The sequence below is a fragment of the Artemia sp. Qi Xiang Cuo genome, chromosome 17 (assembly GCF_049724085.1).
Source record: "Artemia sp. Qi Xiang Cuo chromosome 17, ASM4972408v1, whole genome shotgun sequence".
Lineage (NCBI taxonomy): Eukaryota > Metazoa > Arthropoda > Branchiopoda > Anostraca > Artemiidae > Artemia > Artemia sp. Qi Xiang Cuo.
This window is the reverse complement of record NC_142810.1, coordinates 21,739,519-21,750,594: the sequence shown is the minus strand read 5'-3', so window position 1 is coordinate 21,750,594 and position 11,076 is coordinate 21,739,519. Positions and strand designations below refer to the sequence as shown.

Genomic DNA, 11,076 nt, shown 5'->3' with positions numbered 1-11,076 from the left:
TGCTTAAGGCTAGTAGTACAGTTGATCTGGAAAATAATTTGCAGGTTTTTAGGGACAAGCGAAGGGGATATAAAAGGCTACTTAAGTTGAAGAAGAGACGTTCTGAAGAGGAAGAGAGCCAAAAAATACTGGAGAAATTTAGCGTGAATGATACAACGGAGTTCTGGAAGTTAATTAGGAAATCAACAGAAAATAGAAACTTGACTGATTCAGTCCCTCACGCCGATACCTGGCCAGAATACTTAGAACAAAAATATAAAGAGATATACACCGAAGAGGACGAAGAGAGAGCTGATGAGGAGATGAATAGTTTAGAAGAAACAGCCGGTTTTGAGTTGGATTCAGAGGACGCTAAACTACTGGAACCAGTTGGACAGGAGGAAATATGGCACGCCTTGAAAAGCATGAGAGGGAATTCAGCTCCGGGCATCGACGGAGTACCAACTAAGCTGCTGAATTGTTCAAGAGCATGGATACTGCCAGTGCTTGCATTGATATTCTCGGCAATTCTAAGTACACCTCTATGGCCAAAAAATTGGCAGATATCGATTATGATCCCATTATTTAAGAAAGGAGAAAGAAACCTACACGAGAACTATAGGGGGATAAGTTTAGGAAGTTCTATCAGTAAGCTATTTTGTAGAGTCCTTTCTAATAGGATGGATAAATGGTTGCATTATAAAGGTATATTAATTAAATGTCAGGCAGGGTTTAGGGAAAACTATAGTACAATTGATAAAATATTTTGTTTACAGGCTTTAGCTAGTAAATATACGAGGCATAGGAAAAATAGGCTATATACGGCGTTTTTGGACATTAGGGGAGCATTTGACTAAGTTTCAAGGAGTTTGTTGAAAGCGGTGTTGGTGAAATTAGGATTGCTAATTAGGTTAGTAGAAGTTATAATGAAAATGTATGAGGTTGTTAAACTAGTAGTGAAGGTAGGTATTTCTTATTCTAGGCCAGTTTTAAGTAATGTAGGCCTCAAACAGGGATGCACTCTATCACCGCGTTTGTTTTCTGTTTTTATTAATGATATTGAGCAGTATTTTAGAAATAGAAATGTCCCTATGTTAAAATTAATGTCGCTGGAGCTGTTTTGTTTATTCTTTGCACATGACATAGTATTGCTTGCGAAATCGGCTCCGGATTTGCAAAAGATTTCAGAGATTTTTGATAGTTATCTGGAGAGTAAAAAATTAGTTTTAAATATTGAAAAATCAGTTATATTAGTTTTTGGAAATGATGAAAGGGAAAAGAATAAGTTTTATTTTAAAGGGAAAGAGATGAATGAAGTTAAGGATTATATTTATTTGGGATGTAAGTTCACGAGTTCAGGGAAATGGAGTGATCAGGTGCAAATAGCGAGTTGGAAGGGTCAGAAGGCTTCATGGGCATTATTGAAGAGTCCCCTTACGCATCTAGGATCGGCAGATATTAAGCTACAGAAGAGAATTTTTGAGACGAAGGTAGGCCCAGCATTGAGTTACGGTGGGGAAGTTTGGGGTTTTGAAAAAGGGGAAAAAATAGAGAGAATTTATTTAGGACATTTCAGGAGACTTTTAGGGCTAAGCGGGGAATTTAATAATCTGGTGTTAAAGGGTGATCTAGGATTGTTTTCATTGAGAATAAAAAGATTGGTTAGAATGATAGGATACTGGGAAAAGGTGATTGGTTTACAGAATAATAGGTTAGTAAATGCAGCTTATCTGGAGGTGTTGCAGGATAGAAGGAAATGTTCATGGGCTTCCCAGGTGAAATCAATCTTAAATAGTTGTGGGTTATCAGGTGTTTGGAATGAAGGGAAGGGGATAGGGCTGGAAGTAAGAAATGTAGCAAAACTAGTAAAGGGAATGCTTGAAGATCAGGAGATTCAGAAATGGCAGTGTGAAGTCGCAGCCTCGGTGTCCCTCGGCATTTACCGGCAATGGAAGGAGGTCTGGGGATATGATAATTATTTTAAAGCGGGTTTAAATAGTGAAGAAATTAAGTGGTATATTTCAGGGAGGGGTAATTTTCTAGCACTTGGAGAAAGGAGGAAATATTTAGGGAGGGTAAGGGTAAAGGAGGGTCCTTACTCATGCCCTATGTGGGGAGAAAATGGGGAGGATCTGCTTCACTTCATGGCCCTTTGTCCTGAATTACAGGATCTAAGGAAAGATTTATTTTTTGTTAATGTGGGGACAAGTGAGTGGTTGGTTTCAGTAATGGGATCAAAAAATTATGGGACAATAAGAATGATAGCAAAGTATATAAAATTTGGTATGTCGCATAGAGATAAATTTTTTTAAAAATGGGTGGGGTGAGTCTGGAAAGTATTGTTGTATGTGTGTAAGTTGTTTTCTTGTTTGTTATTTTTGTAGTCATGGCCCCTGATTGATGTAACATACATCTATCTATTTATGTTAGTTTAATGGTATCGTGTGCTTTATTATGCTTTTGTAATGTTTTGTAATTTTGCGTTGTTATTGTTATGTAGGCTACCATACTTTGCTATGAGTGTTATAATCATGTTATTATTTTGTGTGATTTTCCTTTTTTCGCCATGGCCCAAAGTGGCTTTTATTGCAATAAATATCTAAATATCTATCTATCTATATTTTTTATACGCAACTTGTCTAGAAGATGGTACCACATTTCCTTAGTTAATTTTTGCTTGTACTAGTCGTTGGAGGCAGAGCCACCAGCTAAGTCTGACCATGGTGGAGAGAGCAGCACAGGCGAATCAAATGAAGTCAAAGTATATTTGTTGTCAATACTTGTCAATGGTGCAGCAATTTTATAAATGTATGGTGACTTCAAGAACGTACATCCTCTACCAAAATAACTAAAAAGAATACAATAAACCATAAATCTTATCTTATCTTATCATACGTTTCTGTTTAATGAATGTTACCTTGCGTGGGTGAAAGATCCAAGATTCAATTGGTTAAAACCATGGTATTCCAACAAGGCCGCAGCTAAGGGGGGAAGGAGTGGTGTAAGGTGGAGAGGGGGAGTTCCAAGGTGTTACTGCCGCGTATCAACACCTTGGAAAATTTACTTATTTACCTTGAAAATTTAACTTATGTCTGCATTTGTCGGCATACTGGACGATTTTGTCACCGCATTTTTAAATCCCTCTTCCAAACTTAAAACTCTAGCTGCAGTCTCGTATCCAGTGTGCCTACCATGGATTCGTTAGTAAGGGACCACATCATACATACGTAAAGTAAAGTTTTCCCATTAATATGTGAATGTTTGATATTCGAAGTCTCGCTATTGAAATTTTGGGTTTTGAATTCTTTCAATTAGATTTTCACGTATTTGTGTTTATGTAACTAATCCGGCTTCTTTGATTATATTTTTTCCTTATTTGTCACATCTGTATATATCCACCATTTCGTTTCTGTGCTAAAAAGCTGCTGCTGATTAGAAAAGGTAAGAAAATCAAACAATTCTTGTAAATGACCAAATTTTTGGAACACAGGGAATTATTATTATTATTATTTATTGGATTACCCGTCATACAAAAAGGAAAAGACGGAGCAATAAGCAAAAAAAAAAATAAAAAAATAATACACATAAACTTAGGAGTTATACATGTGGTTTGTAGTGACGAACGCTGGAGCTAAGATCTAAATCAGCACTTAGAACAAATTACACAAAACGAGAAAGAAAAACACAATTATACACTGCTCTGTAGGTGCGCGACATGTTTCTTTACTTTTTTTTAGGCTCCTAAATACTGAACAACATAAATAATATGAACATCATTGCATCAAGCCGTAATTGGTAAAAAAAAAAATAAATAAAACAAAAAAAAAAAAAAAAAACAACCAAACCATCAAAAGTGAATTAAAGAAGATATACAGTAGATAATCATATTAACCAGTGTAAATATGACAAGAAACAGTAAAAACAGTTAAACGAAACTTGCGCCCGCTGGTCTTGAACTCAGATCACTCTCAACAAATGATTCATTTACTCTAATATACAAAAATAACAGAAACAAGGAAATTATTCAATCACGGATCATTTTACAACTTTAATTAAAGCAATATGCTTAAAAAAATCGATAACTAATAAACAACTCTATTATTAGTAATATACTCAATGTATTATCAAAAAAAAAAAAAATTTACACCGAAATTGAGAATAACCAGCGTCACTTAAATTTGACTCATACGAGAAGACTAAATCATCATTCAGTTTAAAAACTGCAACAATTTGGCTAAAATAAGTTCGAAAACAAACACTAAAAAAAAAAAAAAAAAAAAAACTAAAAAATAAAAAAAACACAAAAAAAACATCTTAACTAATGGGCCAATACTGACGACCAGGGATGATTCAACTTCATTAAGCGAGAATTATAAGTACAAAGTTGCTTTTCCATAGCTGTAATGGGCTCAGCAATGCTGAATTTTCGAATCAAATAAGAATTGCGTGTCCAAGAGGGAAAACGTAAAAGATATTTTGCCAACCGGAAGAAAACTGAACGAATTTTTGACTTGTCAGAATTTGTGAACATTTTCCAAAACGGCGATATGTACAAATAATGTGGTAGAGCGACAGATTTAAAAAGTTTCGAAAGAAGATGGCGGTTGAACCGTAACTTATTAGTTACAAAAGAAGCATATGATAACCCAACTCTACGCTCAATGTGAGCGATTAATAGTTGTCGCGTGTGCGTTACTGACGAACCAATGGGAAAACCGAGGTAGGTGATATGATCTACTGGCTTAATCCTACTATTTCCGAGAGGAATATCCCTAGGCGACGCTTGCTTCCAATTGAAGAATACAACTTTGGACTTTTCAGCATTGAACTGAAGACCTAGTTTTGCATACTCAGATTGTAGCGTTGCGAAAATCTCGCTTATGCGCTGGATAGTGCGGCTCACATTCAGAATGTCGTCTGCACAACATACGATGCACATATCAAGAATAGTAAGGATTAAGGATATGGTAACAACTTACTGTTCATCAAGACCTACAATCTCAAAGAGTGAAAGGGACCGAACAACACCTTGACGGGTACCTTTTTCGAAACTGAAATAAACGTTGGGGATTGATGCGTTGACTTGAGAGCCGTCGGCATTACCTAATGAGTGAAGTATTAGGCGAACTTTAGGACAATAATACATGTCTCGAAGGGCTCTGATATATGAGGGGCTCACTCCACGTTTTGCTGCATGGAGTAGCATAGTGGCGTGAATGAGAGAGTCGACCGCTTTACGAACATCATGCCCAGTCAACACGAGAGTTTCACCTGATGCATCAGCATCGATCAATGCGTTCGCAACAACCGACAAAGCGTGGGCACAACCGAGACGTGGCTGGAATCCAAATTGGTTAGGTGGAACATAGCTTTTTGCGTTCAGTTGGTCAATGACCAGAAGTTCCAAAAGCTTACAGAAGGTAGTAGCCAGTTTTACAGGGTTGAAGGAGGAGCACTGTGTAGCGAGTTTACCTTTCTTTGAAATTGCAGTGAGATCTCCGATTGAGAAAGAAGACGGTAAAACTCCTTGGGTAACAATCATCTGTATCAAAAGAGCGATATGGTTTACTAGCAGCTCGCTCCCATGCAGAATGTGAAGAGCGCTTATTTTATCGATGCCAGAAGATTTCTTACATCTTAGGCGTTGGATTGCTCGCAGTACAGAATCAACTGAAACAACAAAATTTTCGGTTGGACAACTAGACAGAAATTTATCAAGCTTATCTTCATATTCGGACTGTAGGGCGGCATCTGGTGGGCATCAGCAGAGAAGTATGAATTCCATTCGGAATCAGGAATAACTTGAGCAGATAGGTGGGCACTAGGAGGATCTCTTGATACATTTCTCCAGAAGGAAGGTTGGGACAGAGAAGCTTGCTGGGATGTCTCTTCAACTATCTGGTTCATGTGGATACATAGTTTTCTTGCAAACTTTCTATTGGTAGAAAGACGAATGTCAGAAACCCAGCCAGAGCGAGGACGTTCGCACTGGAGCCACAAATGGTACCAAAATTTGTATTTTCTCCAAGCTTCAACTAGGCTCGGATAACTGGACCAGTGCTTTGTGACACCCAGACGTGTACGTTTAAGAGGTATACTGGCTTTTTCTGCGCATAGCAGAGCATGGCAAATTTGTGCAAGATAGATATCTAGCAACATCCGTATTTCATTTGCATCAACTTGCGAATTTTCCATGAGCAGCTGGAACGGAACATGAATTTTATGTAGGACAGAATTAGTTACTGCAGCAAAAAGATCATCTTGGATATTTTCCCAATCCCTGTAAAATTGACTGTGGGGATGATGGGACTGTGTAGCAGGAGGAGGATCAGCAGATAACCAAGAAATAGAAACAGATACTGGAAGGTGGTCTGATTGTTCGTATTCAGAACCGACTAAAATAGGAGATATTCGAAGATCTAAGGAAGAGAATGCATGGTCAAGGTTCGATACAGCACTTGAATGGTGTGTGTAAGTGTAATCAAGACCTTTCGGCAATATCCTAAGCCAATCGTCAAAAATACCAGACAAAATAGAAATACGCAATAACGAGGTGTCAGTTAAATTACAGTTAAAATCTCCTATAATAATACAACACTTACCTAACAGGCAAATCTTTGAAAGGCAAGACCCTAGTTTCTCACACGCAGAAGTAAATAAAAATTCCGATCGGTCATTGCGGTAACCTGTCGGGAGATAAGACGTTTACAATAACATACTCTTTTACACGGACAGTAAGAAAAAAATCACATGAATCAAAAATACTCGAGCGGCACGAGGTCCTAACAAGCATCGCAATACAACCCGAGGGGCGGCCACTAGAAGAGGATCGTTTAGCGGGCACCGAATAGCTAGTAAAAATATTGTCAATTTTCAGAAGGCCTATTGTTGAGGCCTATTTTCAGAAGGCCTAATTATTGAGGTTGTTCTTTGGTGTGTAATAGACCAGGGATAAACATGTGAGTATGAATATGGGCAGAGAATAGGGGGTTTAAACTTTAGGTAAGGTTTTTTTGGAGGGGAAATTTATCGGCAAATTATATCAGTATCATATCGGTGGGTATCGATGTATCGGTATTGGTCCCTAAAAATCCATATCGGTCGGGCCCTACTTTTGACAATCTGTATGCACTTAGTATGTTTTGATTTAGTTTAACTTTCCCATCAATATTTTCTCCGGTTTTCATTTCAATATCCGCAGCCTTTGTAGTACTCGTTACAGAAACAGTAGTTTTAGCGGTAGTAGTGAATAGCAGTAATGATAGCAGTAGTAATAGTGGTAATAGTAGTAGTAGTAGTAGTGATAGCAGCAGTAATAGAGGTAGTTTTAGTAGTATGAGTAGTAGCAGTAGTAGCGTGCAAATAACGCCTTTTTGGAAAATTGATCGCCTCCCATATGTAAGGATCCCCTGTAAAGATCCATGCCTTCCGGGGTATTGGGGAGCAGCCTGTCCCAAGCCAAGAAAGAAGAAGGGTTGGACGACAGGTCAATCAACTGTCCCCGTAAAAAATGATGATTTTCGAATCGACAACGAATTGCCTTGGATCTGACTTGATTCACAGATGACGACCACGGACGGCCCCGGACACGTTTTTTGACAACAAAGCAATCTTTTCGCCTTGCGCTTTGGAACGTCAGGACGATGAATCCAGATACCCAGCCTAGTCACATTGAGGGTGTAATTAAAACCCTTCAGTCCTATGAAGTCGTCTTCTCTGGAAAGGAGAGGAGGCGTGAAGCTGGAGTTGCCTTAGCTGTGAACAAAGCAGCTAAGAAATCGACGCTCGAATTTATGCCATAAAATGAGAGGACGCTAAAAGCTCGTTTTGTTAGTTCTCAGTCGAAAATGAAAATTATATCTGCTTACGCCCTGACGAATGAGGCTGATAATTCTGTGAATGATGCGTTTTATTCTGAGTTAAATGATCTTGTCAACTCAGTACCTGATATTTTCGACGCACAACACCTTAAAATTAGGTGTCGGCCACACTGCCCTTCTAAGACGAACAAATAAACTTTCCAATGGGGATAAATCCATTTATTTAGACAGTGAAATAACAGGTAAAGAAGTCCAGATATTTCCATCACATATACAGCGACCGTCTTCAGTAGAAATACTAAAATAATAAGATTGAAACTAGCATATTTATATACAACAAAATAAATAACTTTTCGGTTCATTCAAAAAATAATGAACTTGCAGATTATTCACTAGATTATTTTCAGAGAGAGTTCACTGACAAAGTTCATTCAAAGATCTTGATGTAAATTTCCTCCTTTAATGTTGCCAAAAAGTAAAACAAATTACCAATGAAGGTGGCAAAGTCTTCCGGGTCTTCTAATTGCAAACCGAATGTTGAGTTTATAGATGTTTACTGGGTTGGTCTCATTTCCCCATATATACGACGTATTTTTGACGAAACATTTTAAAATTAGGTGTTGTTTTCTTAGACCACACTGCCGTTCTAAGACGAACAAATAAACTTTCAAATGGGCATAAACCCATTTATTTCGACAGTGAAAAAACTGCTAGTTTCAATATTATTATTTTAGTATTTCTACTGAAGACGGTCGCTGTATATGTGATCGAAATATCTGGAGTTTTGTACCTATTTTTCACTTTCTAAATAAATGGATTAATCTACATTTGAAAGTTTATTTGTCAGTACCTGAACATGATATTTTTGTTTTGTGTGGTGAATTCAATGCTAAAGTTGGTAATGACCGCAGCTATGCCCCTGAAGTAATTGGCAAGCACGGTCTTGGTGTGATAAATGACAATGGAGTGCGATTAATAGACTCTTGCGCTAGCCATGGCCTAATTTTTGGAGGATCATGGTTCGCTCATCTTGATGTTCACAAACAATCATGGACTTCACCTGATGGGACTACATGGAGCCAAATTAACCATGCTCTTATTAGAAAACGTCACGGCATCTGGGAGATGCACGTACTTTTCGTGGGACCGATCCATACTCGGACCATCAACTAGTGATTGCTAGTTTTAAATAAAATTAAAGGCTATTACGAGGCGCAAAGAGACTATGAAAGTGTTTGACATTCAAAAGCTCCGGGATAGACAAGTGAGGCAAATATTGTGTTGAGTGGAATTTAATTGCGGAGTGTGTAAGGGGAGCCACTGAAGAGTCGGTTGGTTACGCGAAAAAGAAGAGTGAACAGTGGATCAGTGATTGCTCATGGAAACTTATGCAAGAGAGAAAAGAAATAAAGATCCAGCAAGACAGCTGTGATAGTAACGGCATCCCTCACTGCAAAGACCAACTCAAGGCCCACTATAAACAAATCCACAAAGCTGTAAAGCGATCCACAAGGAATGACAGACGTTGCTTTTTTGAGATCAAAGCAGCCGAAGATGAGGCGGCTGCCAGCAAAGATGACAGTGGTACTGTATATTGAATAACAAAAGAGATCACAGGCGACTTCCAAAAGTCGGCATGCGCTGTTGAAATGTGGCTGGTGAACTACTTACGAGGAAAAAAGATATTGATAACGGATAGAGAGAATACTTCAACGAAGTAATAAATTTTCATCCCCTTGTAAATCCCATGGAGCCTCCTCCCAGTATTCCGCTCTTTGATCTTGGAATCAACTTTGAGCCCATCAGCCTACTGGAAGTGAAAACCGAACTATGCAACCTGAAAAAAGGCAAAGCTGCTGGAATTGATGGCGTACAACCTGAATTATTGAAATATGGCGCCTTGGCCTTGACGAAGCCTCTATACGAAATTTTGAATTAGATCTGGGAAACCGAGAAAGTCCCGACTGATTTGAAGAAAGGAGTCATTATAAAACTTTTAAGAAAGGTCGAACCGTGGATTGCAACAAATGGCGAAGCATCACCCTACATTCCATAGGAAGTAAAGTTCTCTGTCAAATACTCCTGAACCGTATACAGTCGACAATTGACGAGATCCTGAGAGATGAGCAACCCGGTTTTCGGTCAGGTAGTTCTTGTGCTGATCTGATATTCAGCCTAAGAATTCTAATTTAAGAACCTAATGAGTGGCAAACTGAAATATTAATAGCGTTTATCGAGTTCTTAAAGGCGTTCGATTCAGTGCATATGGAATAACTATGGAGAATACTACGATATTATGAACTCCCAGAACAGGTTATTAGTATTATTGTTGCTTTATACAATGACCAGCTAGCCGCCATACGAACCGACGATGGGGACCTGACGGAATGGTTCCAGTTCAATTCTGGTGTACGACAAGGTCGTATCTTCTCTCCTATGCTCTTCAAGATTCTTATTGACTATGTACTTCGATCCTGTCATTTTGTTGGAGGGATACAGTTGAATGAGAGGCGCACTGTCTTTGACACTCATTTTGCTGGTGACATTGCGCTCCTCTCTCATCTAAGAAAAGACCTGCAACAGAACATTACAGAGCTCTCGAACAAAGCTGGGTGAGTTGGATTGTCAATTAGTACTCAAAAGACAAAGGTTATGCGTAAAAACGTAAATACAACCCGGCCACTGCATGTTGGTTCAAATGACCTAGATTAGGTTACAGAAATTAAGTATCTGGGAAGCCTCATCAAATTTGACAAAAGTCTCGAGCGTGAAATTACTACAAGCTTTATATGTGCAGGCAATGCTTGTACCAAATTAAGAATAGTTCGGAAAAACGCTGCATACTCTCTGAAGCTCAAACTCCGACTCCTAAATAGCAATTTCCTCTCTGTACTAACGTAAGGATGCAAGACATGGGCACTGACGAAATAGCTTGAGAAGCCAATACAATGTTTCGAAATTAACTGTCTTCGGCGAATCCTGGGGATCCACTGGTCCGAAAAAATTGCGAACACCGCCATGCGTGAAAGGACGGAACAACCTTTAATAGTTGAAAAAATCCTAAGTAGTAGATGGCAATATTGGGGTCATATGGTCTGTATGGGAGATGGCAGGCTCCCCCATGATGTTTGGTGTTGGGTCCCCCGTAATTAGAAGACGTGGACGACAGAGAATGACGCTTGGCCGATCTTTAGAGAAAGAGGCTACTTTGGCGAGGACATCTTTGGAAGATCTGTGGTATCTAGCTCTTCAGAGGTCGTAGTGAAGAGGAACCATT

The 11,076-nt window shown here is 38.7% G+C and overlaps 1 protein-coding gene across 1 annotated transcript; it reads left to right on the top strand.

Annotated features, from left to right (window-relative positions):
* The first annotated feature begins 302 nt into the window (after positions 1 to 302).
* LOC148941998 (uncharacterized) lies at positions 303 to 10,415 on the top strand. Its single transcript, XM_089103201.1, has 3 exons — positions 303 to 627; positions 8,647 to 8,930; positions 10,113 to 10,415. The coding sequence occupies exons 1-3, from the start codon at positions 303 to 305 to the stop codon at positions 10,413 to 10,415; spliced, it is 912 nt and encodes a 303-aa protein (XP_088959327.1).
* Positions 10,416 to 11,076: the final 661 nt, after the last annotated feature.